Source organism: Coprinopsis cinerea (assembly GCF_000182895.1).
Source record: "Coprinopsis cinerea okayama7#130 chromosome 11 map unlocalized cont3.11, whole genome shotgun sequence".
NCBI classification, from domain to species: Eukaryota; Fungi; Basidiomycota; class Agaricomycetes; order Agaricales; family Psathyrellaceae; genus Coprinopsis; species Coprinopsis cinerea.
Window position 1 is genome coordinate 1,785,572 of NW_003307534.1, and position 15,909 is coordinate 1,801,480.

At 52.0% G+C, this 15,909-nt stretch overlaps 7 protein-coding genes across 7 annotated transcripts; 2 read left to right on the forward strand and 5 right to left on the reverse strand.

The window, feature by feature from the left end:
* Window positions 1-92: 92 nt before the first annotated feature.
* Window positions 93-1,766, reverse strand: CC1G_09208 (phosphatidylserine decarboxylase; the record flags this gene model as incomplete). Its single annotated transcript, XM_001838779.2, has 3 exons — window positions 93-1,360; window positions 1,416-1,700; window positions 1,764-1,766. The coding sequence occupies 3 exons, from the start codon at window positions 1,764-1,766 to the stop codon at window positions 284-286; spliced, it is 1,365 nt and encodes a 454-aa protein (XP_001838831.1). The 3' UTR covers window positions 93-283.
* Window positions 1,767-3,350: 1,584 nt separating this feature from the next.
* CC1G_09207 (hypothetical protein) lies at window positions 3,351-4,290 on the forward strand (the record flags this gene model as incomplete). The annotated part of the gene is made up of 3 exons (XM_001838778.2): window positions 3,351-3,951; window positions 4,015-4,101; window positions 4,157-4,290. 3 exons carry the CDS (start codon window positions 3,351-3,353, stop codon window positions 4,288-4,290), a joined length of 822 nt encoding a protein of 273 aa, XP_001838830.2.
* Window positions 4,291-4,883: 593 nt separating this feature from the next.
* Window positions 4,884-5,737, reverse strand: CC1G_09206 (hypothetical protein). Its single transcript, XM_001838777.2, has one exon. The coding sequence runs from the start codon at window positions 5,722-5,724 to the stop codon at window positions 5,476-5,478; it is 249 nt and encodes an 82-aa protein (XP_001838829.2). The 5' UTR covers window positions 5,725-5,737; the 3' UTR covers window positions 4,884-5,475.
* A 724-nt stretch (window positions 5,738-6,461) lies between these two features.
* On the reverse strand, window positions 6,462-7,311 carry CC1G_09205 (hypothetical protein; the record flags this gene model as incomplete). Its single annotated transcript, XM_001838776.2, has 4 exons — window positions 6,462-6,679; window positions 6,742-6,823; window positions 6,896-7,151; window positions 7,235-7,311. The coding sequence occupies 4 exons, from the start codon at window positions 7,309-7,311 to the stop codon at window positions 6,462-6,464; spliced, it is 633 nt and encodes a 210-aa protein (XP_001838828.2).
* A 564-nt stretch (window positions 7,312-7,875) lies between these two features.
* Window positions 7,876-9,246, reverse strand: CC1G_09204 (hypothetical protein; the record flags this gene model as incomplete). Its single annotated transcript, XM_001838775.2, has 6 exons — window positions 7,876-8,157; window positions 8,205-8,587; window positions 8,661-8,669; window positions 8,705-8,759; window positions 8,808-9,088; window positions 9,156-9,246. The coding sequence occupies 6 exons, from the start codon at window positions 9,244-9,246 to the stop codon at window positions 7,876-7,878; spliced, it is 1,101 nt and encodes a 366-aa protein (XP_001838827.2).
* Window positions 9,247-10,663: 1,417 nt separating this feature from the next.
* CC1G_09203 (hypothetical protein) lies at window positions 10,664-12,917 on the reverse strand (the record flags this gene model as incomplete). Its single annotated transcript, XM_001838774.2, has 8 exons — window positions 10,664-10,719; window positions 10,899-11,372; window positions 11,424-11,586; window positions 11,639-12,028; window positions 12,080-12,475; window positions 12,527-12,623; window positions 12,675-12,759; window positions 12,812-12,917. The coding sequence occupies 8 exons, from the start codon at window positions 12,915-12,917 to the stop codon at window positions 10,664-10,666; spliced, it is 1,767 nt and encodes a 588-aa protein (XP_001838826.2).
* Window positions 12,918-13,047: 130 nt separating this feature from the next.
* Window positions 13,048-15,660, forward strand: CC1G_09202 (hypothetical protein; the record flags this gene model as incomplete). Its single annotated transcript, XM_001838773.2, has 5 exons — window positions 13,048-13,129; window positions 13,511-13,911; window positions 13,965-14,544; window positions 14,608-15,024; window positions 15,059-15,660. The coding sequence occupies 5 exons, from the start codon at window positions 13,048-13,050 to the stop codon at window positions 15,658-15,660; spliced, it is 2,082 nt and encodes a 693-aa protein (XP_001838825.2).
* Between the last annotated feature and the right edge of the window lie 249 nt (window positions 15,661-15,909).

Consider the following 15,909-nt stretch of genomic DNA (forward strand, 5'->3'; position numbering starts at 1 on the left):
CGGTCACGCCTGTGAGTCACGGGAAGGAGAGGTCGAGCAGGATGCGTGTCCTGGCAACGAGTCCTGCCGCGAAGAAGAATTCGTATATCCTTGCCACTAAAACGATGTATTGACGCACAAACGCGACAAGCGCAAACCAGATAAGTCGCTTAATTTCTCAATACTGAAGCGATACTAGCTAACTAGAATACCTTCCAGACAGGTCCTAAATCGAGAAACAAAGTTGTAGAGTAACTGAATAGAGCTACAACTACTTCGCCTGACGGTCCTGTAGTCCTGACCTCTACTCCTTCTTCACTTGGGCAAGGACTGAGTTGACCCAAAGATGCTTGTCAGGCTGGACGGCATTTGCAAAGGTGATCTTAGCATGCGCTGGAAAGATCAGTGCATGCGAAGAGCCACCAAAGTGGAACATGCCAAGCTGGTCGCCCGTCTTGACGCGATCACCAGGCCTAACCGTGGTCTCACAGGTAGATACCTCTGACATACCAACACCGATGAAGCACACCATACCGATATCTGGGTTGTCGGCCTTGATGAAGACGAGGGCGCGAACAGACGCCACGGTCAGCCAGCCTTGCGAGCGGGTGCTGGCTCCGTGAGGATCGCCAGGTTTGAGGTCGGGATCGTCTTCTTCAGCTCCCTCGTCGGGTAATGCAGCATAATAGGCGCCCGGAACGAGGACAGTCTTGGTAATAACACCGTCGACTGGAGCGTGCCAGCGGTGGTAGTCCTCGGGGCTGAGATACGCCTGAAAGACCGTGCCACCGACGAACATCTCCGCGTCTTCGTCGTTCTGGTCGAGCATGTCGTACAAGGAGTAAGGTTGAGCCTTGAGCCAGAATCGATCGTGTTTCTTGACGTTGCGCGAGATGGCATAGACGGTAGACTCGCATGCGTTGTGGATGATCGACTTGTCGTGGGATGCGATGACGGGGCGGGCACTCGGTTGAAATGCGCGGGTAAAGAAGGCATCCCATGAGGTGAAGCCGCGATTGGGAGAGTCGGGTTCAGGGCAGACGTAAGTGGAGTTGAACCGTCCGCGCCCCTTCTCCAGGCCAGCAAGAGAGAGAGGACTGAACCAGCCCTCTTCTGTCTCATTGAGCACGTTTCCCGAATCTGGGGTGGTTAGATAGCGGCCCCACTCGTTCAAGACGTCCCCCATGACCTTGTTGAAGGCGGGCATGCGGAAGAGATCGTACCCAGCGGAGGTGTTGCTGGGCAGATCAAGGAGAAGATACAAGGGGCATCCAACGGAGTCCCCGACGGTATTGCCGTCTTCGTCTTTAACAACCTGGAACTTCGGCGCTGTGGTGACAATGCCATCCATGGTATGGAGGAGCTCCTCGAAGTTGTCGATCTGTGAACAGAAGGACTTCAGTGCCAATGCAGCAATTCACAGGTAATCGCCTTACATTGTCAAAACCGGGAACTTTGGCAACCTGGAGGAACACTTGGTCCATAAGCTGCGACATAACGGGGTCTGATCTGATCGCTTTCTCGAACTGTGCAACGGCGGCGACATGCTCGACTGCAGCACGACGGCGCTGCCTTCCGAGCTGGCGCTGACTCTTCAAGAACTCGCGATATACCGCAGGTTGAGCTGGGAGCCACCCTCCGTAACGGCTCAGCCGGCCACTGGTGGGCTTGCGCCTGAGGTATCCACAAGGGTCATCAGGTCCCCGCCTAGAGTCTTGTTGCTGGGTGGTGTTTTAGATGACGCCAGGTAAGCGAGGTCGTTCATGGAGGGGTGAATCACTGACCATGACGATCGTTATTGGTAGCCTGATGAATTGGGTGCGAAGGGTGAGGAAACTGCTGACATCGGTCGCAAGACCCTTTATAAATGTACATGGGGGCCTGTCCTCCGAGCTTCACATAGTAGCTCTAAGCGAATAGATGCAACAACTCTGGTGCTCTATTTCCGATTCCGACCAACTTGAAGCTACTTATGATGTCTTAGCTCCCTTCAAGCTGCCTCTAGTAGCGGGAAGCGTGTAGGATTTGGACTTCCCCAAATACAAAGAGCCAGCAAATTATGTAAATCGCATCGATTAACTTTCCCCAAGAGCGCACAAGCCAAGTTCTCCGCTGTATGAATTATGTACGTCGGCTGTAATCTTTTGCTGAAAGCTTCTGGCCACTATTTTCACTTCAACCTTCGCTTCTGAATCCAATTTTATCTATCTTCTGAGCTGCTATCATTTACTAGCATCAAGCGCCCGCCGAGGACGCCCGGACCAACGTCGGACCACTCAATGGGCGTTTAATATGAACACCTAATTTCCTTTGATGTGGACCGCTTGTGTGAAGTTCTTGTGGAGGTGCTGGCTTCGCTTCGAGAGCGCAGTCATTGAATGCGATAACGAGAAGATGATGGAGACCACCAGTATCCGACTGGGATGAACTGTCACTTCTTAGTTGAACGTGTATGCACAAACGTACGCGAAATGAGAACCTGTTTGCCCTTGTGGCTGTAACGTCGCCGGCGCCTATTTTGTCCGTTCTAATTGACAGAGCCACGAGGGACCGAATTCACCGCAAGTCATGCCAGGTTCGAAGAGGGATATCCACGGTTTATTGGTTAATGCCACAGAGGCTCGCAGATCGAACATGGAATTCCAATATATCAGCCACCTATATCACTACCTCTGATGTCTGGAGGTTCATGACCCATGAATCCTTCGGCGCGGAAGTGGTTGTCAAAGATGGTCTTGCTGCTCTTGCGAGCAGCCATGCTTTCCTTGAATGATCGTTTTTCTAGTATTCAATGAGTGGCCTTAAACATCGCTGAACAAAGAAAATAGGCCATGTGCGTACCGCAATCAACATTCAACGGGTCAACGAAATCAACGCGGTCAGCATGACATCTATGGTTCGGCAGGGACGACGGCCGAGCTGCATATCCCGGTGCACCGTCAATGTGGTGCTTCAGTATGTTCCATGAAACAACAGTTCGCCAATGGCTTTAACAAGACGTGATGCCCGCAATCTGGCCTCGTGGAGCTCGCGGGCGAAGTAAATGGAGTGTGAGGTCGAGGAAGGTGACGCCTTGCGAAACAAACAAACGCAATTAGAAGCGCACTTAGGGGCGACGGTCATCACTAGGCGCGAGGTTTCTTCGAGACACCGACGCGACTATCCGACCCCCGCGGGTCTCAGTGACACGGCCCCAAGAAAGCAAGCGACTTCAACTCAGAAGTCTCTGAATCCATTCGGTCTTCGAGCCGGTCTCATAGGTGTTCAGCTTCGGTACTTTCCGCAAGCCAGATGGCGATTTGTGCATAAATAAATAGCGTTTTCTACGTTAACGTTAAGACATCCAAACCTATCCTTACACCCAAACCACGATGTCTTCTGCAGCTTACACCAAACTCTACAACAACGTCTGGGCGATTTCGTCCGAGTGTCAGCTGCACCAAACCACTTTCTTGGCGAACGCGATATACGGGTACCTCCACGACACCTTCGGTCGAGATGCCTCTCGGGTCGGCCAATCTGAATGCATTGAGTCGATCCAGGAGTGCATGGAGCGCACCATCGCCCGCCACCCCACCATCTTGCCCTCAACATTCATCCGCGCACTCTACCTCTTCCTTCGCTACACCGGTGCGCGGGGTTTGAGGGTCAAGTCCACCGAAGAAGCGCTCGCCCTCTACTTGGCGTCCTTCTTCACGATCGCTTCGGCGCTCGACGAACGCTTCACGTCGAAGCAGTTCAAAATGCTGCATGCGGTTCGGACTCGGACTGTCATGAAGTATCGCGCCGGTTTGGCCGATGCGCTCGAGGAGGAGAAGGGTACGATCCTCAAGGATAGCCGCCGTGTGAATACCTTTTTGCACAGGTGTCTTTGTGGACTCGTGCCCGAGTGCGAGCTCCGCTCTCATCATCCTGACGAGATGCATCTCCCCTCACCACACAGAGACCCTGTGGAGCATCGTTTGATGTCTGGTAAGTCTCAGACCTCTTCTCTCACTTCTCCTGTTTCGGTTTCTCATACCCCTTTTCCCCCAGACTCAGACAAACTTCGACGCTCATCCAGGTCGAGACCTGTGAAGGGGACCTCGACTCAGACGCCCTCGCCACTTTCCACGTCTTCAGGTGAGCCTTTTCACTTGTCCGAGTTCGTTTCGAACGTCTTCTGACATTACCCCAGATTCTCTGAAGTCAGCGTCTAGTGATGGCTCTTCTCGGAGTCGCCATTACATTGGAAAGTGGTCCGAGAAGCTGAAGGCTGGAGCTCTTTATACTCGTCTCCGCCTCCGCCCCGTTCCACGCTCTCAGTTATGAGTGCTTGGGATCGATATGGACAGCCCCGCTTTTTCTACCACCAGGTATGTTTTCCTTTATCACTCGTTGACAGTGATCGCTCTAACCTTGATGCTTTAGACGCATCGAAGGTCCTCTCTGCGGGTCTACCTCAGCGGAAACTTCATGATGGTCTTGCAAAAGCGGGTATATCACCCGTGTTCGCTTCTCATGCCCTCGTTTTGGCCCCGGCTTTTGCGAGCGGCGATAGAAGCAGACACGCGGAGATACTTTCTTTTTCCTACCCCTTTCTTCTTCGTAGGTATACCCATGTAACTCCCTAGCTAGCCTTTCCTCTCTTTCTTTTTTTCTCTCCCCAACACTTCCGCTCTCGACACCCTTGGGCCTTGAGCGTCCAGTGAGAACTAAGCGCCCAGCTCGTTAAGGCAATTAAGTCCCCTATTTGAAGCTGGGGCTCTGGCGATGGGTTGCTCGGTGGGTGATGTCAATGAATATCTCCGACGATGGCTTCCCCTTTCCTTTATTACTCCCTATTAGTCAAAGGTGGTAGAAAACTCGAATTTGATCACCTCGAGGGTCAGTAACGCCCTGTATCTTAGTACAATGTGGCCTATCAAATAATTGGCGGTCTTTGGTCCTCGGAATCCTGTCTCTATGTTTTCGGCGATGTAAAGACCAACTTCAGGAAAAAGGTCGAACTCGCCGGATCCTGCAAGAACAGGCCAGACCAACCTACCCTTCGCTGGCATAAGTTCGGCTATGAGGGTCGTGCCATACCCCAAAAGGCAGAGCCCACAGCTCGTAACGCAACTGGGACTTAGATCCGAGAGTGAGCTCAACTTTCGTGATTGTCACTAATAGAGTTTGGAAAAGATACAGAACTAATATCGACATTGGTTCACTGGGAATATCGGGCCACGTCGATCTACGAGTACCGCACAGGCTGCACAGAATCAATAGTCGTACATAGCGCGCTTCTCACTTGCGCTGGGCTTGGTTGGAAGGTCCTTGATTCGCTGCAGTTTCAGTTTCACGTCAGACCAAGTCCTTTAAAGTTTTGATTTAACATCCAAAACACGCACCTTGGATGGGCCCGAGCAACGAATTCACGTTGGTCGCGCCGGGCGCCGGGGGGCCATGCTTGACTATACATAGCTCTCATATCAGCCGACAGAGGCTCCCAAGGGCTGGAAGACGACAAGACTACTACTCACTGCGAATGACCTTGCCAGCAGAGTTGTAAATAGGAGTGCCGCCCGTCGCGTTAGGTGGTCCCCTAGGGGTGCTGAAGCCTGGACCATTGGGGGTCTTTCCGAGTGGTGTGCCATCCGTCGATTTGAAGACCGGGGGTGCGGTGTCAGGGGCCACTGGTTGGCCATTGACTGTTACGAAGTCGCCCCCGATGATTCTAGCGCCATCTTGGATAACGGTGTATTTGCTGTAATCGACGTTCATCGCGAGTGTTGAAAGTGGGAGGAGTAGTACAAGTGGGTGAAGTAGGATAGAATTGTCTCTGACCCTGGCAATCGACTAGGTGCTGGCTTATATACCAGAGAGTAGGCCAGAAGCTGTTGACTAATATCACAGCATTAGCATATTCATTTCAAGTCGAAGAATGGCCCCGGCGCGATAAGATCTGTGTGCAGAGCCTTATTATGCCAATAACAATAACCTGACGACGGGACTTAAACAAGTGGGCGATTGCACACCTTTTTTTAACGAGGTTGCCCTGACAAACGTAGGCATGTGTACCTACTTGGATTCAATTATTGCTGCCTCCTTCTAGATCCCTCTTCGAGGGTCTCCCGCCGAGCGCCGATGGAAGTCAGTCCAGACTGCAGACCGTGGCCAAAGCTGTTGAACACCATAGGTCGAGAGGTCTGATTCTCGGGATTCGTCGAGGCACGACCCAAGTCCCCGTCGTGCGTGTAAGACCTCCTAGTAGGAATATGATCAGTTGTGGAGAAATCCGGTAAAAAGGAATATGATTAATAAGTTCAATATGTCCAAGCCAATACTGCCCAAGGGACCTGCAATTCTGACGTAACCACTCAACGCAAAATTATGATAAAGCGCCTCGGATATCCCTGAAACCACCGCGGTGGTTAGGTCGGATTGCAAGTCATCGATATCAAGGGACGATAAACTTGAATGATGTCCTGAGAGGACGACGACTCTGGCGACTGCGCTCGCTAACTTCTAAGCCGCATATCGTCAAAGTAAGAGCAGATTCGATTAGGATCCTCGCGGCTGATTTGTACACACTCATTCGCCGACCTGTAGGCGATGAGGGATGTGGCGGTTACGTTGAAGGAGACTGTTAGGAGGGTGTATGCGGGGATACAAGCGTGGTTGGTGGTGTTCCATATTGCACCTGTTGTGATGCGGGCGAGGATGAGTATGGAGAGGCCTGCGGAGGAGGAAGAGGAGGTGTCAGAAGGGGAAGAGTATGCTGATGAGGTGATAACTGACCCACAACGCTGAGGAACAAGAGTAATGGTAGAACTAGAACCTGGATTCCAACGTCGCTCCAGATGATATAGCATCTCCAAAGCTGTCGCAAGTAAATATGGTGTGTATAGGCAAGTCGGAATTTTCAGACAACTCGTGAACTATTTGAACTCACCAAAAGCGCGTCGGCTAGTAGGATGTAGGTGTAAATCAGAAATTGCGAAATGATGTCTTTTACGTTGCCAGGTCCACGGGCAAGACTTGCGCGGATGTAACCTATACCCGAACCCGTGCCGTACAGTGCCTCGAATCCAGTTGCGAGGTCAAGGCATGTGGGGATCAAGCATAGAAGTAGGATGATGAAGCTTAGCACCATGTAGGCGTGTTGAGAAAGACGATGAGGCCGTGGGCACACATCATCACTTGTATTCCTGTTACAAGTCGGAATCGTGGAAGGAAGATCGAGGTTGAGCGTCTAGGGATTGAGTATAGAAAAAGGTGATGTATTACTTACCTAGTCCAACGACGGCCATGAAGTTGCTGGTGTAGAAGGCCATTGCATAGGTGAATGCCATTCTGTCGATGTGCCATTCTTGTGACGGCATCGGTGTATGCGGCAAGAGATACTTTCCTCTCCGTATTGAGTACCTCGTTATATATATCACCTTTCTCATTTTTCTTTTAAGTAAGGGCTACCTGTCCATCAGTCATGGAACGACATATTGCAACGGGCCCATCTCGCGGAATAGCAGTTCCATCAGATACCCATCATGATGATAAGCTCGATGACCCTTGTATTCTAGATGAAGTATCAGCTCTACACAGAGACAGGACGTACTAGTAGGGCGCTTAAAAGGGAGTGCAACCCATCGAGTTGTCGTCGACGGTCCCACATTCAGGGCGGCGACCTCGACTCGTAGACTCTCTTAGTTCCGATATAGTGGAGGTAATTAAGAGCAGCAATCGCTTGTGGAAGAGCCAAGATATTCAGTCGAGCCATCGCATGAACTGGCAGATCCCAGTGGACTAACGACACGGGACTGAGGAAGCTCTGGTTTGAACATGCAAGTATTTACGGAAATCTATCGCGATGTCAGACCTAATTAAATGAACTGACATTAAGTATTCTAATCCAATGTATGTGATATCCACCACCTATATGACCTCTTTAGGAGCTTCTAAACGAGATTTGTGTATCCCATCATCGTGCTGCACCCCTCCCTCTCCGATGCCTCGTGCGTCCTCAACGTCCCCAACACTAATGGACACGGACTGATGGTTAAACAAAATAGGCTGGGAGAGTCGATTCTGAACGTCCACCGAAGTATGCAGGTCAGCATCTCGAGTGTGCCACGACCGCCCAGTCGTAACCCGGAATATGATCATCTGCGGTGCCAGCGCCTTCAAGTTCCAGGAGATAAAACGCGAAATCAGCCTCTATTCCTCCAAGGTAGAAGGGGAAAAAAAGAAACATTTATACATACCGCAAAACTAGCATAAAGCGCCCCAAACACATCCCCAGCAACCATACTCCCAAGATCCAAGCTCCCATCCTCCTCGGACCTCCTGAACCAAACCACAACCCCAAACAAAGCAGCGCAAAGCCCAAAAAGCGTCAACGGAAGAGCGGACTCAACGAGGATCCTCGCCGCGGCTCTGTACACACGCATCCCGCGGCCAGGGAGCGTGCGGGAGAAGGAGCGCTGGGCGCGGACGAGTCTGTAGGCGATGAGTGAGGTTGCGATGACGTTGAGGGAGACGGTGAGGAAGGTGTAGGCGATGGTTATTTGCTGGGTTCGTACTGCTTGGAGTTCGGTGCTTCGAGCGGTTTTTGAGATTATGCGGACGATGTTGGTCAGGGAGAGGCCTGAAAGGTAGATTGATCAAGTTCAAGAGCAATTGGGATATCGATATCAGAGATCGAGTGATGCAGTACTGACCTATGAATCCTAGAAAGATGGTCAGCGGTGGTATGATGACCCACCAAAGGTCATTCCAAATGATATAACATCTCCAAAGCTATCGTCGATGGTGAGAACCTAACCTTTTAGCAACGTCTTCCCCATAATATACGAGATAGCACTAACCAAGAGTCCATCCCCCAAAGCCACATACGCATGAAACAACGTCTGCGATACAGTTGCCATCGCATCATGATACCCCCTCTGCCTCGCACGAATATAATCCAAACCCGAGCCGGTTCCATAAAGCGCCTTGAACCCCATTGCAAGGTCCAGACAAGCAGGGATACCAGAGAGAACAAGGATCGCGAAGCTCAGGAGTACGTAGGGCCGTCTACCTTTCCTTAGCTCGGGAGACGTGCCAATGAAGGCGGAGAGACCGTATATACACATGAAGATCTGCATTCCTGTAGTTTATCGAATCGATTAGTTATTAGTTTGGGGGCGCGAGGGTAGGCTGTGGACCTCACTTACCAATGTCGAGTACGGCGATGGTGTTTCCAGTGTAGAAGATAGCCGCGTCGTGGAGCGCTAAACGCTCGATGAACTCTTCGGGTAAGGCCATCGTGCCACAATAAGGCGCAGAGAGAAAGAATGAAAATTTGTCCTCTCCTGTGTTTGTAACGGATCGAACTTATACTGATCCACCCCACGCTACGACTACCTACCAATCAGGCCATGCAGTGCTCGTTGCCCTGCGTGCTAGCCCTTGCATTGGCAACTTGGAATAGCCACACCACCACGCATGGGACGCCACCATCATGGCCAATTGAAAAGAAATCTGCATCGATAAGCGCTCGTCCAAGCTCTTGTACTCTCTCCGACCGACTAGGAATGCTGTATTACAGATCACGCATCCGTTCAAGTCGATCATAATGGTATAGCGAATGATCAAATTTCAATAGGTGGCAGAGGAAACGAGACGAGGTGCTACCGAAGCAGCGTCCGTGTGTTTGGCGCCCATGGCAACTGGACGGGCGCTCAGCGCTGATGGCGGCGATCTCGCGAATCGCGTTGTACGTATATGTAGGGGTGACCACTAAAGGTACGAGTGAAATCAAGAAATACTCCATTCCGTGAAGATTTACAAGTACACGGGCTTTATTTAGCTATTGGAATCGGCTACATAGATAACCTTTTGGCGACGTCGAACCCTTGGAAATCTTCAAACCTTCTCAATCCCGACTGAGTCACCTGGGGATTGCCAGTGCTCCTCGGGGATGAAGTGATGCACCAAGCACGGTCTCCTTGACTCGTCGATACTAATCGCCTTGTTGTGACCCAACATGGCCGCCGTTCAGTCCATCGCGCTTCGTCATGTGGGAGCACAAGTCGAGATGCATTCCAATGTTTCCCTATTCCGACAATAATAGCAAGGACTCATAGCAAAGTCATCCCGACAATATAGCCAGCAATGCGTGACAAGATGGTGATTATGGGGGGTGAGAAGGAGAGAGATCCGCGAGACTTCGTGCGCGGTCATCGTCAAACCATTCCCATAGTTTAGCGCCCATCCCGTCAATGAGCGCTTCACCACAACCACGAGGTTACTGTGCCTGTTGACTGATGCAACACCCACCTTGACCCAAGAGCCAAAGAATCGATAATTATCTGCTAGCTAGGAAATTCTCATCGCACCGGAGCCTTCCAACGTTAACAAACGTGTAACCGGTAACAAAAAGGTGGCCTGCCAACAACAACCTCGTCGCAGGAGACCAATCTCCCTCAACATCATCGTACACGAGTCAGACTAACTGAGCAAGTCCCCGGAAACGCCGACAGAGGAGCCTAATCCACCATGCCAAGGGTTCAAAGAGGCCCTGCGAATGCGAGCACAATACATACATGTCTACGCCATACTTGAGGAAGTGGATAGACCGTACTTGTCCCCCTGAAACGACGTTCGCACCGCGGAAGAAATCGTGAATCGAAACATAAAGCTGGTATACAGGGATATCGACATGACGAAACGAGGTTGAAATCTAACTGAAGACACTCCGAAGCTGGGACTCCACTTCTTCCGGCGTTCTCTTGATATCTGTGAAAAAAGTGCACCAACAATAAGTCTCCGAACCGCCAAAAACACCAAGTATAAGCAACGTACACTTCTGCGGATCTGATCACCACCAGAACAAAAAAGCAAGCATGAAATGAGAAAGAGAGATTTCATCAGCATTTCCGTTCTGCCATCCAGCATCCAGAGGGGGACAAACTCACTCTTACTAAAATCCCTATCCTTCTGCTTCTGAATAAACCTCTGCAAACTCGGCACAACCAACATAACAACTTCCTCTCCAAGCGCCTGCCGATCCTCAGCACCCTCCTCCCCCTCCTCAAACACCCTCGCAAACCGATGCCGCTCAATAACCTCATCCAACAAATCAAAAAACCTCGTAAACTTTTCCTTCGCCGCGCCCTTGCCCCCGCCCTTGGGGTCGTCCGTCAGAGCCTGCATCAGAGGCGAAAAGTTGGCGTCAAAGTATCCGGCTTTGGCGGTGCGGTAGTTGGAGTTGAGGAGGTCTTTGGTGGAGGAGGAGAGCAGGGCGGGGACGGCGCGTGAGATGGGTGCGAGGAGGAGGTGCGTGCGGAGGTAGGAGATGTTGTTGAGGAGGAAGACGGAGCCGAAGGGTGGGCGACGGGCGGTACGAGAGATGGTGGTCAGGCTGGTGATCGCTGTCGAAACGACGTCGTCTAAACGGACATGTCAGTGGTTATTCGCAAATACGGAATGGAAAAACGTACTGAGGAAGTGCTCGAGGATAGAAGATTCATCTTCCTCTTGGAACTGTTTGTTCATGCCAACTTGTACACCTTCGCCCATCTTCCAGTTGCCGTCTCCGAGCGCCGTCAACGCCGCAGACACAGCGCCCTGCACGTCCGGTATCCTCGAGATGTAAAGAACGGTCTGATACGGATGAACAGTTAGTTACCCAACACCCAAGGGAACGCTAGCTTACCTCTTCGGTGAATTGCATGAGGTTCACATTGGTGTCCGAAACGCCACGAGACGTCGTGCTCAGTTTTATATCGGCCAGGAATTCAGGGAAGCTTCGCAAGCACAGGCTTCTCAGCAGAGGCAGACCGTCCTTGAACTCGTTCTTGTCACGTAACTGGTCGGACGCGCGAGCAAGGATGGCTTCCCAATGTGTCTGCAGCGAGAGTAAGGACTCGTAAGCCGAGAGCGCCAGGAAGCTCAATTTCTGGAGGTTCTTCTTCGTGAGCGCGATGAGGGAGCTGAGGATGGTGTTGAATAACCGCAAAATCGGGGCGAGGAGGACGGTGTATGCGCTTGCTATTGATGAAGGGCTAGATAGAGGTGATAACTCGAGCAAAAGGTTGTATTCTTCCTGGAGAGAGGAGGTCAGGATAGATGAGACGGTGAAATAACCAAGACTCACATCTGCAGTTCCCAGTATCAGCTCCACCCATGCGCCGAATGCTCTACCAGTGACCAACGGGTCGACTTCGTTTGCCCGCACGACCAAGCGCTTCCCTTGTCCGTCCAAACACTTGACCGCCCAGTTTCCTCTCATATCGGCGTATCCACGCTGAGCCTCCATCAACGTCTTTGCAATGGTCGGTGCGGCGGGATGCGATGGATGTGTCGATGGCAGGGGCAGTGTCCGCAGGAACTTGACCACAGGCGAGAGTGTCGGCAACAGCGATGCGGGGAACGACGTGGGCATGGAGTACTCTGCGGTGCCCGGTGCTGGCGTCGTCCCTGAAGAGCCTTCCGCGACGACTTTGGTGTACAGTTGAGTGAGTTTCTTCGTCCCTGTTTCGACTAGAGATGCCTGTCAAATGGTTGAGAGATTTCCAACGGCAAACAGAGAAAGGCCACTTACAATCTGTTCGACGTCTCCATCGCTACCCTTGAACGCGATATTGGCGTTCAACCGCTCCAATGCGTCTTTGTAGACGTGTAGTTGCCCCGGTTGTGGACTACAAACAACGACCTCAGCATCCGATTCAAGCAATTCAAATGGAACGTACCCTCTCAGAATCAGACTCTCTTCCGCCGATAAATCATCCTGGTTGGACGCCATGTCTTCAATCTTCAACAACGCCTTGTCGATGTCTAAATGCCTTCATAAGACCACCATTCGAAAGCGAGAAAGCCGTCGCCGTACTGTTCCTCCGTTTGTTGAGCAACTGCGCCGCTGTGTACAGCGGTAGAATCGATTTCTCGAGTTTGGCAATTCGCGTGTCAAAGCTGTCGAGAATGGCTGCCTTCATAAGACAATGGCCTGTTATGAGAATTCGTGAAACTTACTAGTCATTCGTTTCGATAATTGGCGGGTTTTATGTAGGTTCTGTTGAAGCTGAAGCAAGAATAAGCCTGCTTGATCCCTGTTATATCAGCAGCATGTCGATATTTACCAGCTCTATCTCGGCGGTTTCGTCGTCCATTGTCGTCTCGAGTTTGGACGGTCGCCGTCGTCGTCGTGGTTCGTGTTCAAGATGTTCTGGCACCGGCGTTAGGGGCTAGATGACTAAGATGGCCATATCTGGGCGGATTTCGCACGATAATATGAGCGCTTAATTGTCTCAATCAAGCTCAAGACCGAGTGCAAGATAGCCACCGTTTCCTTGCGCATTAAGTATCGACGCTTGGCTTAGGTTGTGCAGATTCAAAGATGGAGCTGTGTGGTGCCCGGATCGAGCCAGGCTGCCCTTTTGGGGAGTGATCTGCCGCGACTTTCATATTCTCACGACACACCCTTGTCTCAACCCATCATGATTGATAACAACATATCTAACCCCAGTTGAGTATCAAGAATTCCTTTTCTCTCGCTCTCCCTCTGTTCTAAGCAACTCTCTTAATCCAGTGGACGACGCTGATGTCCCCGTCGAGCCCAACCTCGACGAGTACGTTCGTACGGCCGACTTCGACAAAGAGTGTCGCGAGAAGGCTCTCATTTTCGCCAACCCGTCCTCCGACCAGGGCGGTTGCTCCGAGGATGACCTCTGGGCTAGCGACGACAGTGTCTCGAGCGCCACCACCACTGCCGCGCCCAGCCCGTACGACGTTTCCAAACTCGAAGCCCATCTTTACTACGCCGGCTTGGGACCCAAGGGACACGGACCCAAGCTCATCTACAGAACGTCTGATGACGTTTTTGAAGCACCTTCTGGCCCCGAGGCGTACAAGCGGCTCATGAGGATTGTCGCGGTTCCTGATACCTTCGAGTTTGGTACAGATGTAACGTGGGATGGGGTTCGGGATCAGGTGCGCGGCCTTCTCGTTACGCAACAGTTTCTTTGCTCATGTTTCGTTCTTAGGTTGTGATGCTGCTCAACCAGAGGAACATCAAAGTTACGCTCGTCGATTTCGTCCGATTCACTTGGTTGAAGAAGCCAGCGGACCGGGAGATCGAGGACGACGACGAGGACGAGGACGACGATGCAAAGGAAGAGGAAGATTTGAACTACGACGACATCCCCCGCATCCAGACCGTCGAGTACGGGGACCGCCATTACACCAACCCGACAATCTGGATTGCAGTCTTGCCCGACACGCTCACCGGGAGCGTCGCCCACGCCTCCTCCCTCGACATCCGTGCCTACCTCGACTCGCTCCACATCCAGAACATCGACATCGCTTACAGGGAGTCGACCTACAAGCCGTCGCTCGCCCACGCCCACGGCCCAGCCCTTTTCCCCCCAGCCGAAGACGGCGACTCCCTCAAAGACGTCATTGACAATGTCTCCGTTGCCCTCAGTCTTCCTATCGCCGGCCGTAAGACGTCGATGCAGGGCACTCTGGGCCCTTATTTCCATGTGGGGGAGAAGCTCTACGCCATTACTGTCCGTCATAACCTCTTCGTGCTCAGCGGAGACAACGACGAGTATCGCTACCACGGTGACTAACTTCTGCAACCTTGAGGGAATTCAAGAGCTTCTCTGACTTGTGTTACTGCGCTAGAATCCATGCCAAAGAAAGAGGTCATAGTCATGGGCCGTCTCGCGTTCAACAACTACCTGGCATCTATCAAGGCTCTGATCGGCGCACTTATCGACACAGCCAAACGTCTCGACAAGAAGATCACAACGTTCAGAGACCGGGTCGAAAACGGAATCAACACCGTCGAGTCGCAGAGGAAGCTGACCGAGCACGAGACCGAGCTTGCCAGAATCCTCCGCAAGATCGACGATCTCAAAATCTTCTTCGTCGATATCAAGAGGAAATGGAGCAAAGGCAAGGACCGAGTTATTGGATTTGTCCGCTGGGCTCCCCCCATTGGTGTCGGCGTCGCCCGTCATCGGTACACGCGCGACCTCTGCGTCATCGAGCTTTACAAGGACAAGTTCACGTCTATGATGGGGAACGTCTTGAGCCTTGGTGCGCTGATTATCAATTCAATCCTCACTGAAAGTCACTCATCTCAGCCGTGCTTCTCCCACCCCTCCCCCCTTTTCTCTTCCAGGTCCTGAGATGTCCGAGGCGAAGCTCAAGTCGCTAATTCACGAGCATGCGGACGTTCCCTCCAAGTTCAAGTACCCCGAAAACGGTCTGCTTATTCTCGGAAGCATGCTGAGCACCGACCAAATCAAGCACCCCGCCAACCTGAACCTCCTCCAAGGCGATCGCGTAACCGTTCGTCGTGTCCTCAAGCGTGGCTTCGCCACCAACACCACCGTCGGAACCCTCACAAAGTTCATGTCGTTTGTCCGACAGTACTTCCGGAACGGCAACCAGGAGTCGCTCGGGGTCGCCATCCTCCCCCACGAGCAGGACTCGGGCACCTTCTCCAGGGGTGGTGACTCGGGATCCCTTATCGCCTCACCCGCCGGCGAGTTCGTTGCCCTGCTCACAGGCGGTTGCGGTTCCAGTAAAGGAACGGCGGACTCGGACGCATCCGACATCATCACCTACGCCACGCCCTTTGAGTGGGTGTGGCAACTCGTCAAGACCGAGTTCCCGGAGGCTGACTTGTGTTTTGACAACCTTCAAGAGTTCCTTGCCGACGTGGCCTAGGTTTGTGTCTCTTTCTCCTTTTTTTATGTATCGAATAATGTATCGAATAATGTATCGAATAGAATAATCTATTGAATAATCTATCGAATAATCTATCCAAACCTGGTGGCGTTACCGGTACCTCATGTGACCCGGTAACGCCTGCCTTGTGTCGCATTTTTGCCCCTCGAAAGAGGGGCTCCCTTCCCGCCGAGCACCGGTGTCCATATCAGACTTCTGTAAGCCCTTGCTCTTGTCAGAGTAAGGACT

Bases quoted from the DNA above. Each gene is read 5' to 3' on its own strand.
- CC1G_09206 (XM_001838777.2), bottom strand. From the start codon at position 5,724: ATGAACGTCGATTACAGCAAATACACCGTTATCCAAGATGGCGCTAGA.